This window comes from Psammomys obesus, unplaced genomic scaffold (genome assembly GCF_907164565.1).
Source record: "Psammomys obesus unplaced genomic scaffold, mPsaObe1.curated_primary_1811, whole genome shotgun sequence".
NCBI lineage: Eukaryota > Metazoa > Chordata > Mammalia > Rodentia > Muridae > Psammomys > Psammomys obesus.
Window position 1 is genome coordinate 7,735,419 of NW_026593286.1, and position 19,852 is coordinate 7,755,270.

The 19,852-nt window shown below is 47.9% G+C and overlaps 1 protein-coding gene across 2 annotated transcripts; it reads left to right on the plus strand.

Annotated features, from left to right (window-relative positions):
- The first annotated feature begins 922 nt into the window (after positions 1–922).
- LOC129684003 (sp110 nuclear body protein-like) lies at positions 923–19,582 on the plus strand. 2 transcript variants are annotated; one of them, XM_055617065.1, is made up of 12 exons: positions 923–1,088; positions 2,839–3,007; positions 6,384–6,650; positions 8,030–8,107; positions 8,213–8,296; positions 9,495–9,572; positions 10,712–10,780; positions 11,960–12,109; positions 12,936–13,016; positions 17,127–17,225; positions 17,675–17,817; positions 19,297–19,582. In XM_055617065.1, exons 1-12 carry the CDS (start codon positions 942–944, stop codon positions 19,312–19,314), a joined length of 1,383 nt encoding a protein of 460 aa, XP_055473040.1. In that variant the 5' UTR covers positions 923–941; the 3' UTR covers positions 19,315–19,582. The 2 variants fall into 2 exon arrangements, with proteins under 2 accessions (XP_055473040.1, XP_055473041.1); XM_055617066.1 differs by lacking the exons at positions 17,127–17,225; positions 17,675–17,817; positions 19,297–19,582 and adding an exon at positions 14,178–14,209.
- The last annotated feature ends 270 nt before the right edge of the window (positions 19,583–19,852 follow it).

A 19,852-nucleotide genomic window follows, 5' to 3' on the forward strand; every position in this document is an offset into this window, starting at 1 on the left:
TGTCTGCTGGAACGTTCCACAGTTGTGTGGTTGCGATGCCAGTGGCCATCGTGTAATACTTGTTGAACTCAAGTCACTATCTATGAAACCCTCAGAACAACAGCTGGACACAGGATGCACTCAGTGAATGACAGATATTTTCTTTTTCATTCGTTATTAATGACACTTTATTCACTTTGTATCCCCCCTGTGGTTCCCTCCCTCCTCCAGTCCCAATCCCTCCCTTCCTCCACCCTCTGCATGCATGCCCCTCCCCAAGTCCTCTGATAGGGGACGTCTTCTTTTCCTTCCTTCGGATCCTAGGCAATTAGATCACATCAGGAGTGGCTGCATTGTCTTCTTCTGTGGCCTGGTAATGCTGCTTCCCCCTCAGGGGGAGGTAATTAAAGAGCAGGCCAATCAGTTCATGTCAGAGACAGTCCCTGTTCCTATTACAATGGGAATTCAGTATTCCCACTTGGATACTGAACTGCCATGGGCTACATCTGTGCAGGGGTCTTAGGTTATCTCCATGCATAGCCCTTGGTTGAAGTATCAGTCTCAGGAAAGACCCCTGTGCTCAGATTTTTTGGTTCTGTTGCTCTCCTTGTGGAGTTCCTGTCCTCTCCAGATCTTACTGTTTCCCACTTCTTTCATAAGACTCCCTGCACTCTGCCCAAAGGTTGGAATGACAGATATTTTCAAAATCCACTTTATGATTTAAAATTCCTTTCAGGATGGTGGTATGCTGCTGTCTGTCCCTCTCAGGCTCTGTTGTTGCTGGATACTGCCTTTATTTCCTGTGTCCACAGATCTTTAAGCCCGACTTTGTTCTGTAGATGGCTCACTGATGCCTGAGGACCAGAATGTCTACCTTTGAGATCCCATTTCATGCAGAGAGCAGTTCCCCATGCTCCGGACAGCCTTTGCCTCTGTCTCCTCAGCCTACCTCTTTCCCTAGGATGTTCACTGTGACCAAGGCCCTGGAAGAGGCTCTTCTCCGGCACTTCATATACACAAAGCTAGACATTGCCTATGCCATCAACAAGCCGTTTCCTTTCTTTGAAGCTCTCCGAGACAACTCCTTCATCACTGAGAAAATGTACCAGGTGAGACCTGTGGACCTTCCACAAGGCGGCCAAATCCTCCCTAAGTACATTCCATTATTGAGATCTCTGACCACAGCCCACCTTCTAGAAAATGGAAGGCCCGTCTTGACCATGATCATTATTGCAGGAGGGAACCGTTGGGAGAAAGGGTCTCATGGCGCTTTATTGGTGACATGGTATATTGTAGGGGCTACCATAGCAAAGGACCACAAACTAGAAAGTTCAGTCTCTTGCAGTTCTGGAGGCCAGAAGGCCCAAATAAAGGTGTTGATGGATTGCCTTTTTCTAGAAGTTCAAAGATGGATCTCTTTCTTGGTTCTGTTTAGCTTCTGGTGACTGCTGGCAGCTTTTGGAGTTTTTGGACTAACAGTCCCTTGCAGTCTCTTTTCCATCTCCGCATAGTCTCCTCTCTTCTGTCTTTTCCCCTTCCTTCCTTTGGTAAGAACACTTGTGTTTAGAGACTGCTCTAATCACGGTAGTCTCGGCATCCTCAGTTCCATCTGCAAAGACCTTTTTCCAAGTAGGTTCACGCTCACAGGCTCCAAAAGTTCTATCTTGTTAGGCACGAAGGTACCACTCAGCCCATCACAGGGATTGTCCCAGTGTATAAGAATAGGTGGCTCCCTGGTCATGCTGCCATGTGGGTCCCAAAGATTGGGATTATCACTTGGGTTACCAAGCTTGTCAGCAGGCGCCTTTACCTGATGCGTCATCTTGCAGACTCCCCTGTTCGTTCCATGTAGGGCGGGCACTGGAGGACGTGGCCGTATGGACAAATGTAGTGCTTTCTCTACAGGGTTACTGTTGGTTGGTTTGTTTGTTAGTATTTGGAATTCCAGGTTCAGGAAAATCGCAGCAGCCTTTTCCAAGTCTTGACACAGCTCAAGCTCCTTCATCAGATCACAGCCCACAGGGCACTGCTCACAGGGCACCCACTCATCTCACGGAGACGCTCCTGTTTTCCTCACGACAAGCTATGCTTTCCCTTATGACCCTGTTCTCAGTTGCAACTGGCTATTTATTGACTTTCTTTTCAGGGATGGATGCCCTCCTCCTCCAGCTGGGCAGGCCCTCTACCTTGGCAGGGTCCCACCTGGGCAGGGCCCGCCTGTTCCGTTACCGTGTCTATCTGGTGATAGGCACCCAAGGACTAGCTAACAGGCCTCGCAGATACTCACTGGAAGGCTTTTGCAGTCAGTCCTCTTCTCCTGCTTCTTCTGCTTTGCAGATTTAACTCCATATTTTATACTAAATTTCCTCTTAAATTTAAAAAAAGATTTCTTAAATTGTGTTTTTTGTTTTATTTTGTTTTCTTTGATACGGGATTTCTCTGTGCAGCCCTGTCTGTCCTGGAACTCGCTTTGTAGACCAGGATGGCCTCAAATTAAAAAAAAAAAATACATTAGAGAGCAGACTGCTTGTCTCCTGAATGCTGGAATTAAAGGACTGTGCCACCAAGCCTGGCTTCCTCATTTTTAAATTACAGTCACTTATTTATTTGGAGTGGAGGAGTGCATGTTTCACGGTGCAGGTAGAGGTCAAAGGACAGCTTGGAGAACATATTCTCCCCTTCCTCCCTATGGATCCTGGGATCAAACTCATGTCGTCAGTCTTGACGGCCAACACCTTCACCCATTTTGCCATGCTCAGCAGCCTAAGAGTAGCGTTCTTACACTCTAGAGAGCCACAAATAGAGCTCTGAGCTCCATGAATACTCATTCAAACCAACCCTCTGCTCTGCCCTTTGAAGGAATCTCTGGAAGCCTGTCAAAATCTGGTCCCTCTGTCCAAAGTCGTGCACAAGGTTCTCACCAGTCTGGAGCAGACTTTCCACGCGTCACTGCTGCTGACCTTGTTCAGCCAGGTCAACCTACTCGAATACCCGAGCATGGTGGCGATCTTCAGAAGCTTCAGAAATGGTAACGTGGACTCCTTTTCTCCAGTGTTTAACATGTGTACTGTTGCTGCAGTAAGGGCCTGGGTTTGTTTCCAATGTGGAATGGGTGTTCCAGTGTGTGCTTTTCCTGTGTAAAGATGTAGACCACACACGCACAAAAGCAGCTGGAGGGCCAGCCCTTGCTGACTGTGACCTCAGTTTCCCCAAGGTGAATGTCTATAGGACACAAATGTTTTTGTTGCCACTACTCAATGAATTTTAGTGCAGATACAACTTTGTTTATGTGCTTGCAACAGAGTGTCCTGATGTAGCCCAGGCAGGCCTGAAATGGAATGATCCTGCCTCAGCCTTCTTTCCAAGCTCTGGCATTACAGACATGATCCATCATACCTAGGTTGAAAGTCTAAGGCACTGGACAAACTCTAGGAAACATTACGGTAACAGAAATGTCGGGGATCTAATGTGAAAGAAAGATAGGGAGCTCTAGAGAGGGAGGGAGAGAGAGAAGATGGGTTCAGTGTATATCTCTGTGACAGTGTGGCTGTTCCATACATTTTATATCATCTTGTATCATCTCGTGCGTCCTTTAAACAACCTGCTGACATCATTAGCTGTTCTTGACAGAAAAAGTAAAGGCCAGAGGCAACTGCCCCAGTCATTTGCTTTAGAACTGAGGACTCCCATATGGATTTTCCAATGCCAGAGCCCAAGACAGTAAGAGAGATAGCCAGCACAAATGTAGCTTGTAAGGCTAGATGAGAGATGGGAGGCTCACAGAGTTGGGGGAGACAGACACAGACATGGAAGGAGAGGGAGGAACGGTGAAACAGGAAGAGGCTGTCTGTTCCTCAGCTCTCTATCTCTGCCGAAAATTGCCAGAGATAATTAACTTATAATGAGAAGAAGGTTTTGGGGGATTCTTGCCTGTGACATAGTTTGAGCCTGGAGCAAGGCAGTGTGTCATAGCAGGAATGGGTGACAAGGTAAAATTGTTCTGTGTGTCCTGAAAATGGGGAAAAGGGAGTCTTGAATCCAATAATCCCCTTCGAGAGATGCCCCCAGTGACCTAACACCTCGACGCCCCACCTCTTCAAGCCATCCCCATCACCCTGTAGTGTCACCCCGGAAGCCTAAGTTTTGAGGGGACATCCAACATCTAAACTATAGCCAACTGAATAAGTAAAGGAAGACAGGGAGGTCAGCAGGTCTGAGTAGTTGAAGTGAGAGTGAAGAACCGGGCAATAAAGCTACTTGAGAGTGGAAAAAAGATAATCGGCAGATGGTCCACCCAGGCACACTGACGGAAGGAACCCCAGTCACACTGCCGCGTGACGTTGCCATTGGTGGGGTCCTATTGTGGACGCTGCACCATCAGAAGAGTCCTCCTTAGGGGAGAGACCGTTCCCTAACTAAGAGAGCAGCAGAGGGAAACCTTCACCTGTAAGCCTGGCAGCAGGGCCAGGAGAACATGGCCTTGGCTGGGCTCAAGGATCTCCCTGGCTGGACTGTTGTGTGGTTTGCTGAGGCTTTTCTTAGCATCCGTGACGCTGTCTGTTCACAGGTCAAGGTATCTTTACCTCAGAAGTAAATGACAAAGAACCGTATTGATAGAAACCATTCCCAATCTATCCAAAGAGACAGCATGCGGAAAGCCTCATGCGGTTGTGGGGGTGGGGAGGGAGATCATAGCGTGTTCACATTGATGTGGCCGGATCCTAAGGTGCAGTGGATCCTGCAGGAGCGAGCAGAAACCAGAAGATCAAGGTCCCAATACACACTTTCAAGAAAGTTTGGGTTTTTTTCGTTTGGTCCAGGGAGATAACTTTATTTATTAAAATAATAATAAAAACAAATAAATTATAAAGCAATAATAAAAATATAGGGACCTTTGTTAAAATTATACCTTTCACACAACTGACTAAGTTTTATGAAACCAAAATTATAGAAAATTGAATCCCTGGTTACAATGTATCCAATTTTATGTGTTAAAACCCATTTTTTGCTTAACTTTTTTCCCATTTAATTATTTACTTTTGTTGTCATTTTTTTTTCCAAAAACATTTCCACATATTTGGTTATATTCTCTCCGCTCCTTCAACTCCTCCTTTCAGATCCTCCCACACTGTTACCCCCCCAACACTTCATAGCCTGTCTCTCTTAAAAAACCCAAATCAAACCAAACAAACAAGAGACACGTGTGAACACAAGTAAAACTGAAAACAAACAGAAAACATGGAGTCTGTTTTGTGTTGGCCAACTGTTCTTGCTGTGTGGGCCCTGGGTATCAGTGTCACTCCACTGGAGAAAACGGATTTAATTAGGAATGGCTTCTTCGTTAGGAGGAAGCAGGCTGCTAGCAGAAGGCATGGCCCAGATTAAAGGTGGATCTTCCCACCTCAGAAGAGCTAGGTTCAGGGTGGGCCTTCCCACTTCAATTAAGGAAAATCTCTCACAGGTGTACCCAGCCACTTGAGTTTTAGTTAATTCCAGGTGTCGTCAAGGTGACAACTGAGAGTAACCGTCACAGTGGGCAAAGCAAAACATCATTAGGAGCCTTGTTGTTGTTGTTGTTGTTGTTGCTACAGTCATTTAGAAGATTCATTGTAGTAGGTTTTACTCCAGAGCTCATGGCCTAGTTCGTCTCAGATCCTTGGTCGCATTAAGTGTTGAGTGTGGGTCCCACTTCACAGAACAGTCCTCATACTCAGTCAGCAGGTGGTTGGCCACTCTCGTGTGTGCCACATTCTGTTGTGATATACTGCCACTCGACAGTGAGTATGTCAAGGAAGCGGGTCCCTATTGGAGTTCACAGCGCTCCTAGCTGGGGGAGACTGATGATAACCTTTCACCTCCGCTAGTGTGCAGAGAGCCTTCCATCACTAGGAATGCCAGTCAGCAGGGGTGAAGTTTCTAGTTGAGCAACAGTTTGATGCCATGAACATATGGTACCTCTAGCAATAGGGTTCTATCAGCAGGTTATCATAACCTGTCTAATAACACTGGCAATAGCCTGTAATGTGTGGGGACAGGGGAACCTCTGGTACCCCTTTGGCCAGTGACTCAAAAAGATGCAATCTATTCCTCAGACTTGATAACTCCATTTAAATTCTATGTATGTATGTATGTATATATATATATATATATATAATTTTTTAGGGCACTGCTACAGGAGCTGGTTTCTATCCGGTCAACCCATTTTTGGTGGTAGATTGGGGATTAGACGGCACCAAGTGTCCAAATGACATAAAAGTTGATAGGGACACTTGTGATGAACCTGTTCTCTGCACCAGGAGAAAATCAAGAACTCCTCTGGTCCTGTGGGGTGCGCTAGGCATCCTGTCTGCCAGATAACCTCTGAATCTCCAGGGTCCTGATGTGTGCTCCTTTGCTGATTCCAGTTGCTACTGCCTATGAAGGGAAGAACAGAACCACGCAGACCCTAATTGAAATCCCAGCTGACCCAGCAGAAGGGCGCCCCCCCATGGCTCTGCCTCCCCCGCCCCCACTCCAGCCATCTCCTCTGAGTCATCTGTGTTCTGCAACAAGAGCCTGTGAGCCCAGAGCCCCCTCCCAGCAACCCACTGAGATCCTGAAGGAGCAGCCCAGCCTTTCTCGCCCAGCTGTGCCTGTTCCTGGCTTTGTTCAGGAAGAAAAGAACACACCAGGTAAGAAACAGATCCTGCCCTCCAACTTGTAACCTTACCTAGGATGCTTGCTCCCTGTCAGTTAGAACTCCAGATTGCTGTCTTTTGTTGATTTACTCCTTCCTATGCACCGGCTTAGCTACCCATCCGCCTACCTACACACAACCCTGTCTAAGAAAATCACAAGCATTGCCGGTGGTCAGGGAGGTCCAGGTCTCAGAATACCTTCCTGCACCCCAACCTCTGTTTTTGGCCTTGGTGCTTCACCGTCCCTGAGCCTTTAGGCCAGTGGTTCGTTCACTCTCTCCCCTTATAGGCCTTATAGCCCCTTCTCCTTTAGCCGCCAGGAGCAATTTAACAGCTACAACTGATAAGGAGACTCGAAAAGGCTGCCCAGTCCTTCCCCTGGTACTGTGCAGACTAACCCTGATGGGGCTGCGGGGGGGGGAGACTGTGCACATGCTGAGGGAAAGGCTGTGCTTGGAACCTTGGGAGAAAGAAATGGGCTTGACAAGGGGAAGAGAAGCAGAGGGGCCCATTATAGACTCTGCGCAAAGGAAGCCAACCACCAAAATTTTGTGTGAGGCTGGGGTAGAGCTCAGTGGAAGATGACTTCCCTGCTAGGTGCCAGGCTTCTGGGTCAGTTCACAGTATATAGAGTCCTCCCTTCCCTCTCCCTCTCTTCCTCCCAGCTCCCACTCCCTGCTCCAAATTGACATCCAGCTTTTCGCATGCTTCCCGAGGAGGTGATTCTTCTGACTACGGAAGCCTTTGAGTCTCAGCCTTTTTTCATTCCTTTTTATTTCACAGTGTGTTAAGAGAACACAGGGCCCCTTGTATGCTGGACAAGTACTCTACCACTGAGCAACACCACCAACCCCTTTACCCTTAGATGAATTAGACTGTAAGACATGCGTATGTTATTAACATTATTAGAAAATGGAAAATTTTTCATGATCTATTGGACCTAATTGAGCGTCTAGATTTATGCCACTTGGCTTCCCCAAACCACTGTCATAATAAAGTTTAGTTATAATATAGCAGGATGTATTACCAAAGATACACATTACAGGTTCCTCGCTCTGCAGGACTGAGAACAAAGGAGCCCTGTTTGAGCTCGGCAACATTTCCTCCACTTCTCGGATACATGTCATTTAACATAATCAGAAAGCTCATGACAATAGAAGGTCTCATCATCTACATTAAAAAAAAGAAATCCTGTTATTTAACTAATGAGTTGCTAATTAGAAGTAACTGACTGTTTACTGTCCGCCCTTCACTACCTACCTTACCCTGGTCCCCTGACTTCCTTACCTGTTAGAATCACGTTTGTTCTTTACCACTCTGGCCCCTACCTGCTCATCCTGAAAGCCTCAGTTCTTTTTCTTCCCTTTACTCAGTGTCCTCCAGGGGTCACCAGAGAAAAGATAAGGAAGACTCTCAAGAGATGCCCCACAGTACCTCAGGCCCCGTGTCAGGTAATCTGCCTTTGGCCTTATCGTTCCTCCTTTTCTGGGCATTTACACCATCCATTCTCCTCTGCCAGCCAGACCGGTAACCCAAGATTTTCCTTCCTCCTGCAGTGATCAAAGACAACTTAATATCCAAGAGGAACAAGGAAGACCGCTCAGGGGCAAGTCCTCCCGGTTCCCCTGGCATTGTGGATGGTAAGGCTGGTTAAGGCTGACTTAACTCTTGGCAGTCTTGATTGGAATAGGTTAAACTCGCCTCTGCTTTCCTACCAAGAAGAAAGTCATTCAAAGGCATCCTCTTTGTCCCTGCTCTCACCGCCATCTCAACCCAGCTACCTGGGGCTCACCCAAGCTTGGAAGGTAGAGTTGTGGGAGAGTAAGGAGGCAAGACTGGGAAGGTAGATTTATAGAAACCACCAATCACAAAGTCCCCCCGAATACCTGCTAGACTTAGACTCTAAATGATTAAGGTGTCAACAGAGACGACTCCTCAGCCGTAGGGAAGTGTGGTGGGCGCCAGGAGGGAAGGGGGCAAGGCAGGGCTGGACTGGGTGCCCTCACTGCTGTGAAGTCATTGCAATAGGTAATGCTCAAAACGGCCCCAACAAAACGCAAGACAGGCAAACAGAAAGCCTGTGTGTCCCCCCGGTGGGTGATGCAGCTGGTGTGGCTGGCCCTCCTTCCTTGACCCTACCCTGACTGTGGGAACTGTGTCTCAATGCTAGTCAATTCTTCGTTGTGTGGAGCTCTAAGAATATATGTTATTAAAAATGATACGAAGAGAAAGAATTGACTTCAAAAGTCTGAAGACGGTTTGTAACGTGCCTCAGTTACCTGACCCTAAAGAAGCCAGAATTTAAGACAATTTTCATGGTGTTGTGTAAACAACAGACAATCTTAAGGAGATGAAACTTTTTTATCTGTTATGGTTTCCAGTCCCTCTGCTTTTCTTATTGCACCAAAGCTAGCAGAATTTCATAATGCATTTGCTATTAGCAGACAAATAGGTAATAATAACAGGGTGGTCAGGGAAGGAGAGGCAGTTCCGTGCCTAAGAATGTTCTTCCTAAGGCTGTTCTTCCAGAGGACCTGAGTTCAACTCCCAGCAACCACATGGTCACTCATAACCACCTGTAACTCCAGTCCCAAGGGCCCTCTTCTGGGCTTTGCATGAACCAGTCTTGCACGTGGTACCAAGACACGCATGCAGGCAAAACGCTCATACATGTAAAATTTTTACACTAATAACAAGGTGGTCAGATCAGGGCAGAACCAGTGGGCTGGCGGATCCCTGCCTTCACTCCCTACAGTTTGAGTTCCCAGACTGACTTCCCATCACACCTTCTGCTCAGTCCATTCTGAGCTCTGACTTGGTTTCTGTTTCTTTTGTTAGTGGGAAAAGACGACTCTCCAGCACCAAATGACCTGGAAATGCCCCCGGAAGCATCCAGACCTCCTACAAACAAGAAAGGTACAGACATCCTCTCCCCTGCAATGTTTCCTGTTCTTCCAGCTGTATCGCATCCTAGCTCCACAATGCAACCAGTGTCTGCAACCGCGGTGTTCCTGCGTTTTCTTTCCATTACACCTTCCTTGTCACAGGCCTTGTGAAAATTACCGGCAACGAGACATACTGAACCAAGCCTTCCTCTAAATCGCCAGTCTCCCATTCCACAGCTGCTTGGTGTGCCTGCTACCCTAGCTGCAGTTAGTCTGCCAGGAGGACACTGCTTCCTGTTAAGTCATGTCCAGGCAACATCAGTCATCCTTGACTTCCACCTCACAGTGGCAAACGGGATGAAGGGCCACCTGACCACCAACTTCCTAACCCGCCTTTCGCTCGCCCGTCTTTTCCTGTGAGGTGTCACCATTCAATTGAACATGTGTTCTTGGTCCGGCAAGATGGCTCATTGGCTAGAGATGCCTGCCACCAAACCTGATGGTCTGAATTTGATCCCTGACACCCACATGGTGGAGGGACAGAACCAACTCAAGCAAGTTGTTCCCTGACCTCTGCATGTGTGCATGGCCCATGTGTCCAACCTCCACATATCAATAAATGTAATCGTTATAATAATGATGATAATGACGACGACACTGTCATCCACCGCTTCCCAGAAGCCTCCTGAGCCTTTTTTCTCCCACTTCAGATCCTGCCGTGGTCCTGGATGCCTTCAAGGCATCATGGGTAGCAGACAGCCCGCCCAATACTCCAGCTGCTCAAGTCTTTATCTCCTCACATCTGATTTTTTTTTTCCTTCACAAATTCTTGGTTTCTCATGTCCAGAAACCATTCATAGGTCCTTCCATTATCCAAGCCTCATTTAACTCCCAAATAACTAATTCAAAGAATTCTTATTTTAACACTTGACCTTGAAATTTGTTTCTTCTAGTTCCACCTCTGATCTCTCCTTCCCAGCTGATCCTTTAAAAAGGTTAGGGGTGAGGTTGGAGAGATGGCTCAGGATTAACACACACACATGCATACACACAATTAATGATCAAAAATATAATTTATAAATAAAAAAGACTGACAGATCTATATGACTATAAAAGACTTTGTATTCTTTCTTTTCTTTTTTAATTCTAAACTGTATTCTTTCTTCGTAGCCAAAAAGAGAAAAAGAGGCATCTCTTCAAACTCCAAAAGAAGACAGCAGAAAAAAAGGGCCTCACAAGGTGAGACGAGGGCTGTAAGAGGCTGGAGCTCCTGCAGGCCATAGACCCAGAGGAGAAGGGACGGACATTGCTCGGAACCCAACGGGAAGGCACCCAGGGGCATTGGGCAGTGCAGTGGTCTGGTTTTAAATTCTGCCAGACCAGTTTTGCCTCTGAGGAAACAGTGAACTGGAGCATGCTGGAATCCTTCTGTTCTAATGGCAGGTGACAGTCTGAGGTGAAGGGTAGAGAGTGTCAGGGTTCCTCTTTATAGGCACACAAGGGTGACAACCATCCTTCGAAACTCAAGGGGAAGGATATAAAGCTTGCTGCTTTCACATAAAATACAAAAGAGCCCTGGGTCCTAGCCCTGAGGGGCAGTTCATAGGACAGGCCCGAGAAGAGCTCTGGAGAGGCATCCTCTTGCTCGTGGAGTGTGGCTGTCCTGTGGGCAGCAGCTCCCAAAGTCCCAGCAGCATAAAGTGCTGCTCCCTCTGCTCAGTGAAGCTTCCCAGTCTACAAGTCCTGACACTGCCTAAGTCTCTGGGCCCCAGCCACCCCCTCCAGTGACACTCCGGGGAGCTGCCATTCAAGGCAGACACTATGCCTGTCCATTCTGTGCTTCTGTACACGTTACCCACAAGAGGAGCCTGGCAGCCTTTGGATGTTGTCTGTCTGCACATGGGTGCTACATGGAAGACCCTCCTCCCTGCCTAAAGAATCCCAGGCCTGTGCCATTCTGCTCCCATAGGGTCAACTCGTGGTTCAGGAGTCTTAAAAACAGGAATGAGAAAGCGAGCTCCTCCCATTTTACCTACAACTCTTCCATATTTATCTGGTTATTTTTTTTTTCCATGACAGGATTTCTCTGTGTAGCTTTAACTGTCCTGTAACTAGCTCAGTAGTCCAGGCTGGCCTCAAACTCACACAGATCCTCCTGCCTCTGCCTCCCAAGAGCTGAGGTTAAGGGGCTACACGAGCACTGCCCAGATATCTGGTTAGTTCTTATAAGAGCTCCTGGGGTGAGAACATATAGTGATCTGGGGGAGAAAGCATGGTGCACATAAGAAAGAGCAATAAAGAAAAGTGAGGGGCAGGGGTACAGAGATCTGGAAGGGAGGGTGGAACGGGAGCCTGTGAAGGAAGGAAAAAGGCACTGAGGACCTCCACTTAAACCATTCATGAGCCTGTCTGGCCCAGGGGTGGCCTCACCTGGACATGAAGTCCAAGAGAAGCTCAAGGTGGTGCATCAGAGGACTCCGAGGAAGAATGACTCAACCGGGAGCTTGAAGATGGTGACCAGGTCTCAGAAGGCAAGGACTGGATGTGCCCAGACATCCAAATCACAAGGTAAAGCTGAGGGTAGGACCTGCCACTGGACAGGCTCAGCGTGGGAGGGTCTGTTAGAGCTGGCACAGGGGTGGGGAGATTCAGGACCTCAGGACCAGGAGAGGGAAGTTCAGAGAATGAGGGTGGGGTGTGAGAAGAGCAGCAGTGTCTGCCGCAGCTGAGGAGTTCTGTTACAGGACTGACACGCTCACAGCCGCAGGTCACCTCAGCTCAGACCTAAGGCAGACGGTCTCAACACTTCAGATTTTACAGCCTTAGGGACTGCTTCCTAAAGCCGATGTCTGTGTTGTTTGTGTCTCCCTCTTGGCATATTGTCTGTAATTAAAACGAGTAATTTTTAAATCTTTCTTTAAAGTGAAATAACTTGTTTTGGCCATGTAAGTGTATAAAAATGTACTTCTGAAGCACAGACAAAATCAGAAGATTGGTGTCAATCCATGTTCCTGTAGGTCTCGGTAATGTTGGGCTTCATCAGCCTGGCCTCGAATTCATCCACCTGCCTCTGCCCCCCAAGTCCTGCCTCCCCATCTGAGGGGAATCTTCCACTCATACAAGATTTTATAGTGCCTCAGACATTTGGAAAGTGTTGAACTGTCTAGTGAGAGAGTTCACAGGCACACACATGTTCATGGAACAACTGGGCAATTCTGGGATGTGACACAAGTATTTGGTATTTACTTCCCACTTTCTCACCCTTGTGAGAGGAGGTGACCTGGAGCCCCGCAGTCCTCAGCTCTGAAGTATGTAAGCCCATTCCAGGGTCAGGAGACCCCTCACGAAGCTGCCACATGCAGGAATAGTGTTTCTTTCTTCTTTTTTCTTCTAGAGCTCAACAATGAAGTTTCAAAAACAAACGATAGAAAGAGGCCTCAGAGGAGGTGCAGCATTCCACCGAGAACCACAGGAGGTGAGGATGGGGTGCTTTGGGTCTCAGAATGCAGCCAGCCAGCAGGAGCCCACAGTCAGAGCTGCACTCTCTAAGCCAGGCTCCACTGCCCTTTATTTTTCATGACCACTTCCCTAAGGAGCCCATCAGGTATTTATTCCCTCACCACAACCTTCCCATGAGAGCTAAAGAGTACTAATGTATACCCATGCACGGGCCCTTTGTGTGTGTGTGTGTGTGTGTGTGTGTGTGCTTTTTTTTATATTCAGGTTTTTTGTTTGTTTGTTTGTTTGTTTGTTTTAGTTTTTTTGAGACAGGTATCTCTATGTAACAGTCCTGGCTGTCCTGCAATTCACTCTGCAGACCAGGCTGGCTTTGAACTCACAGAACTCTGCCTGCCTCTACCTGCAGCGTGCACCACCAAGCGTGGCTTTTTTCAGGGTGGGTTGCTTTTTGGTTTCGGTTTGGTTTTGCCTTTTTTGGTTTTGTATTTATGTGTATGTGATGTGATCACCTTTTCCCCTCCTGAATGAATCAATGTCTGCCCCACTGGGGGCCAGTGTCACTACTGCTGAGAATCTGTCTGAGAGCACTGCTTGCTCTACACTGAAAATGTCCAGCTGTGAGTCAGGGTTGTTTCTAGAAATCCAGTCTCTGGAGAGACACCCCAGAGTGCAGAGCACTGGCTGCTCTTCCAGAGGACCCTGGTTCGATGCCCAGCACCCACATGGTGGCTCACAACCATCTTTAACTCCAGTTCTAGGGGATGCGATGACCTTTTCTGGCCTCCAGGGGCACCAAGCATGATCATGGTACACAGCTCTACATGCAAGCAAAACAAAACAAACCCACACATACAAACATAGCACTGTGCGTGGGCAGCCTGCTCCATTGTGAAAGGACTTGTGTGCCAAAAAGTGTGCGTGTGGAGGTGAGAGAATGACTTTTGTGGAGTCGTTCTCCCCTTGCACGTCTGTTTGGTCTCTGGGCATCAGAAGGGTTGCCAGATATGTGGCCCCATCACACATCTCTGGTGCACAAAAAAAAAAGTACTGCCCACGGTAAGAAATGAGCACCTACAGAAGTGTGGCTTCTTCTGTTTCTCCTCCGTGCCCTCCCCCATTTCCCCATCCTCTGTCCTTGTCTTTCTTTTCTTTTTTTTTATTTTATTCTTTTACTCAGAACCCAGGTCGTTCAAGTAACTCTTTTATGGTCCGTCCCTCCATGGCGTGCAGGCGCTCTAGCTCCCCGTAGCAGCCAGCATCTCACTGCTTTGCAAAGCCCTGTTCTTCAGGTTGGTTTTCCTTACTGCGCTATAACTGCCCTTTTATTAGATAGGCTGCAGACTAATCTGCTATGGAGGGCAGAGTGCTGTGTGCGTCCCACTTCTCCTGCTCCTCCTCCCTCCCCAGGGCCTCCTCCCTCATACACACCCAAAACAAATCCCATCTTCCTGTCCCGTCTCTGCTCCGCACCCACAAAAACCACCATAAATAAATATCACCTCCACAGGAAAATACCCTCTGTCCAGGGTCAGGGGCATAGATCCTCCAAATGTGACCTGCCCCAGGGAGCCCTGGCACTCTATGCCTCGTGGCTCTTCCAGAGTTTTGGTTAGTTGTCTGTGTGCCTCCTGTTTACTGTGTGAGTGGCGCTTGAGGTCACTGAGTCTTTCTTTCTGAATCAATCAGTCTTCTTTTCTGTCCTGTGTCCGGCTCAGGCTCCTTGGTGCCTCTGTTTATGATTAAACAACTAACAAATCAGAACACAAAGGAGGCTAAGGCCACATGAATGCTCGCATTGCGGCCTATGCTGCCCTCTGCTGGACCTTATGCAGAGGCCTTGGACAAGATAAGTAGTTATGTTGACAAAGCACTTTCCTGTCATCATCATGATGAAACTCAATGAAAAAGGTAAAAGATTCAAGTGAGCTAAAATCCACTTAGGTGCTTGTGGACGCTTTGGTCTTTACAGTTGAAAAAGCAAATAATCCCAGATGCTTCTTTAGTCTTTTCTACGCAACACTTGAGGAAGGAAGCAGGAACCCAGACCCATGCTGACCTTTGTCCCTCAGCTTAACTTCTACCCTGGGCTGCAACTTCTGGGTTGGGCCTAGGGTGCTTCTGCTATGAGGAGCACTCCTGAGCCATTTTGGCTCTTTAAAAATAATGCTTTTCCTTTAGAAATGTCCTACAAGCAGAGGGAGACAGATCTCTGTGAGTTTGAGGCCAACCTGGCGTATGTCGTAAGTTCCAGGACAGGCAGGGCTGCTACACAGAGGGACCCTGTCCCAAAAAGAAACAGAAAAAACCCAACAACAACACAAAAATAACACATGTACACGGCGTGCCTACCTCTTTCTTCCTACAGCTTCCCCTGACCTCCAGCCCCTCCCACCTTCACACCTCACTGAGTTCAACTAGTACGTATGTGGGGTCACCCACTAGAGCTTGGATGACAAAGGGCAAGCTCTGGCCCACCTGTCTCCCAGGGTCATGAGCCTCCGCCCATCTATTAAGTGGGTGAGCCTTGCCTTCTTTTTGTGAGGATGAATGATGCAATTCTTGATGTCCTCCATCTGTCTAGAGCGTCCCCAGCCACCCCACCTCCACCCTTCACCCTCACCCAGGCCCTTGGTTCACAGGTCACTCGGTGCTCTTGTCTTCGCTGGGTGGTTCACCTTCTCCTGTTTGACCATTACCTGTGTTCTGGAAGTATCCAGGAGCTGGTCCTTGGGTTGCTAATTAGGTTTTTTTTTTCCATCCCACTGCCCCGCTTCCCTATCAGGCTTCCTCCTTAGATGCTCTTCACTTCAGGAAATTGTTTCTTATCTTTAATTGCTTACTTGCAGGCTCCTGGTTGTTTGCTCACACTAATGAGGGTCTAAACCAGCTGCTACACCTCCCTTAGAATAGGGCTGGCTGATGCTGACACACAGGCTGTCCCTTAGGCTCCATCATTAAGGTCCTTTTGCTGAAACGGGCAAATGAGGCTAAGCCAAACTCAGTACAAATGAGAACTCACCGGAAGTCTGCCTTTAGTGTTAAGGTCCACGGCTTTACAAGTCCTCAGACCTAAAGGCCCACCACATTTGGGGTACAAGGGGTACCTGCAACAGGGGAAAGAGGGAGTGATGCTTGTGGCCTGACCCTCTGTTGTTAGCTTACCGCTTACAGCACCCCCAAGCCCCCACTGCCCCTTCATCTGTTGCAAGTATATTCAGGAGCAGCTGTCTTCTTTAGAGCTATGCTTTCCATAGGGAATTAGCAAAGATGTTTCCATGGAGATAGAGAGCTGTGGAAGATCCATCCCCACACTCTGCTAATGTGCCACCCTCCAGAGTTTTATAATGGTAATTCAGTGTTACCTGTAAACTCTGCTTCTCATTCAAAGGACCCAATAGCACCAAACTGGGTAACAGCAACTTCCGTGGTCCTTCCAGGAAACTGCAGAGCCAAGAGTCGGCCTCTGGCTCCAGATTCCCATCTACTTCCATACCTGAGAGGATCCTGGAGACAGGTGGTGGGGCAAGTCAGTGACACCCTTATCTACATGCTAGCCCGGATGCCAGCGTGGCTCCTAAGCTGGACATCCTTAGGGGCTCGTTGAAATAACCCCTCAGTTCCAGTGAGCCCCTCCTTCCACTGTGCAACACTCATGACTCCATCTTTCCAAAGTAATTAATGGTAATTAACATCTTCCCATCAACATTATTCTTTCCTTTTCCCAATAACTGTCTTTTGTTCATGTACATTTTTCTTTTACTCTTTTGATGTTAGAGGCAAGAGAGAGGTCCAACGTTGTTATCTTACATCAGCCTCTGACTCAACTCAGACATTTACAGCACTTTCCTCCATCCTCAAGAGACAGCCCTGCATGAACTCTCCCCAAGTGAGGTCGGAGGAGAAGAAAGCAGGAACTACCAACAGCTGTTTTAAACCTTTTCACAAATGTTCCTCTTGGTTCTTAACCTGAGGTCCCTGCTCGGAGGTTCTGGGTCACCAGATCTTTCCAGGTGCAATTTGCAGATCCCACCCTGCCTGACCCAGAGTTGTAACTCGTCAGCTGGCGATGACCGTGGCCATTATCTTTCGGTGCTGACCACTTCTCTGTCTGTTCTCACGCTTCCAGGAAAGTCCAGGGACGACACTGTGGATTTTCTTTCTCCTACACTGCCTGTGACCTGTGGTGAGGCCAAAGGGATATTCTTCAAGGAGAAACGGAAGCAAGGTGAGTGAGTGCCTGCTCTGCTGATGTCTGGTCCCTGGATGATGGCTGAGATGGAAGAGAAGAGAGTGCGGGGGACACACCCTGCTAACCAGGCTGCAGGGGAGAAACAAAAGCAACAAGAGCAAAAATGCTTCCCAAGGAGTTTGCAGACTTTTCCATAGGAGATGTGTCTGGAAGCCAAGAGTCATCTATGAGCACCGTGATGTGGACACTGTCCTTGCTACAAATAGAGTCACAGCCCTGCAGATTCTGTCCCCTCCCCCACTGTAGCCTGTAGGGATTACGGTCCCCTGAAGCTGAGGGAGGAACCCAGATTCCCCAGCTTCTGCTCCCACCCCTGAGGAATCACCTCTTGACCTGGGAAGGTAGAAAGCCATAATGGGGAGGGTTCATGGTGAGTTCACGGAGGATCCATGTGGGTCCTGGAATGGCCTGTCCTTTTCTTACAGGAGCCTCAGAGAAGTGCATTCAGAATGAGGCAGGTGCTTGGTTCACGCCAAAGGAATTTTTAATTGAAGGAAAGAAGGCCAAGTCAAAAGACTGGAAGAAGTCCATACTTTGCCAGGGGAAGACATTAAGATTCCTGGAGCAGGTATTATAACGACCAAAGGTGATGGGTTCAAATCCTGGAAGAGTGAGTAGAATATCAGTAGCAAAAACGTAGACAAATTCCTAGTGTGGCTCAACAGCATGGCTTACGAAAAGCCAGATGTACAAACAGAAAAAGGTGTAGTTGACAAGGTTAGAAACACAGATAGATGCACATGAGAGAGAGAGAGAGAGAGACACAAGTGGAATGGGCTGAGAATTTCAACGCAGAACAAGGTCTTTGTGATCGAGTGAGAAGCTTAGCCTGGTAAGGTTGAGGAGGTAGATTGGAAGGAAACTAGCTGCAGGCAAAGAATTCCCTGTGTCCCCAGTCTGACAAGCCTTTACCGAAGGCCCAGTTCCTGTGGACCCTTTGAGACGTGTCCAGCCACCTCAGCTGTGGCGGTCTCTCCTCCACGAAAGGGCCCTCTATGTGGTCCTCTCTTCCCAGCCTGTAACAGTTGCAGAAGGCGTGAGTTGTTGTGACTCCTGGACGTAGCCTTCCGGTGATCTGTGAACCATTATCACAGGGTGCCGCCCCACCTCTACGTCCTCCTGGGGCATCCAGGCTCGTTGCACACTGAGCTGGACTGGAGGGAAGCTTAGCCGGGGCGGGTGGTAGGATCTCCGTTGGCAGTGAGTGCTTGAGAAACAGCCTTCTTGGGAGACAGTTCATTTAATTGGGGAGTGGGTAGAGGCTTTCAGGGTGAGCATGCATCATTGGTTGGGGCCAGGATGCTGGGAAGGCCTTGTTTGCACAAAGAGGAATTCCAGTTGCTTGCTGGACGTGACCTTATAGAGGTGGGCTGAGTAAGGTTGTACGTACCAGGACATACAGGCCCAGAGGAAGGAGGGAGCAGTCCTACTCCTGCCCTTCTCAAAACAAGATTTTTGGAGTTTGGACATGACACAACCTTACTCTTGCTCTGTGCCAGCTCCCCTAATTGAATGTCTCCGAAGCCTCACAACAGGGTGGGGCCAGTGAAATGACACAGTGCGTTCTGTGCAAGCCTTACACACAACCTGAGTTTGATTCCCCCAAACCCAAGTAAATGTGGAAGGAGAGAACTGATTGCACGAAGTTGACCTCTGACCTCTGACATGTGCACTATGGCATATGCTCACCCCCATAATAATAAATAAAGTTTTGGGGTTTTTTTTTTTCCTAAATAAATGTCAGACATCACAGGGATGAACATGTAATGATTTTTACCTGGAGAGGAAGAATGAAAAGAGAAAGTGGAGGAGGGACTAAGAAAGGAGAGCTTGGGCCTTGGGTTTAAATAAAGAGGAAAATTACTCTATCACTAAGGGAAATTAAAAAAAAAAAAAAAGCAGTTAGGGGAAGCTCATTTCTCTCCCCACACTGTCGGTTTTATAGCTAGTCTGATAGCTAAGTATTTCCTAAAAAGGGGAAAAACATCGAAATCTACAAAAGCAGAGCTCCCAGAAAAATGTCACTTGTCAACCTCTTCTCTTTCAGAAAGGACTTTTTCTCTGAACCTCCAAGAGCAAACCTCAAGAAAAGGGTGACTCGTGGATGAACTATTGACTCATGCTCTGCCGCTGTCACAGGCTCTCGGTGTCTAAGCTTTACCTTTGAGCCCCTGAGTGTCCCAGCTCTGAGACCCGTCATGTTTGGGCAAGGTGACTTATCACAGCTAGCCTAGCACTGGGGTACATGCTCACAGTGATGCCTTTGTTCACAGCTGATTTGCAATGGAAAAAGTGTATGAATCCTGGAAAGTAAAGATAAAGCTTTTGTTGTCTATGTGCCTTAAAAAAGATGTTGCTATTAGGATGAGTACAAACTAAAGGTGTCAGGAGGAGAAGCCTTTAGTGAAAGAAGCAAACAGGACACCAAGAATTGCTCAATGGCTCACACTTATTGCCTGTGAGGAAGGTGGCCAAACCCAGCTTTGTCTGCAGAGACCCCCTTCCCCTCCAGGGCAAATGGCCACTACCTGTCAGCTCCACTAACTGTCAGCCTTCCTTGTGTCCTTGATGTACTCTCCAGGCTTGGTCCCACCTGTGAGCTT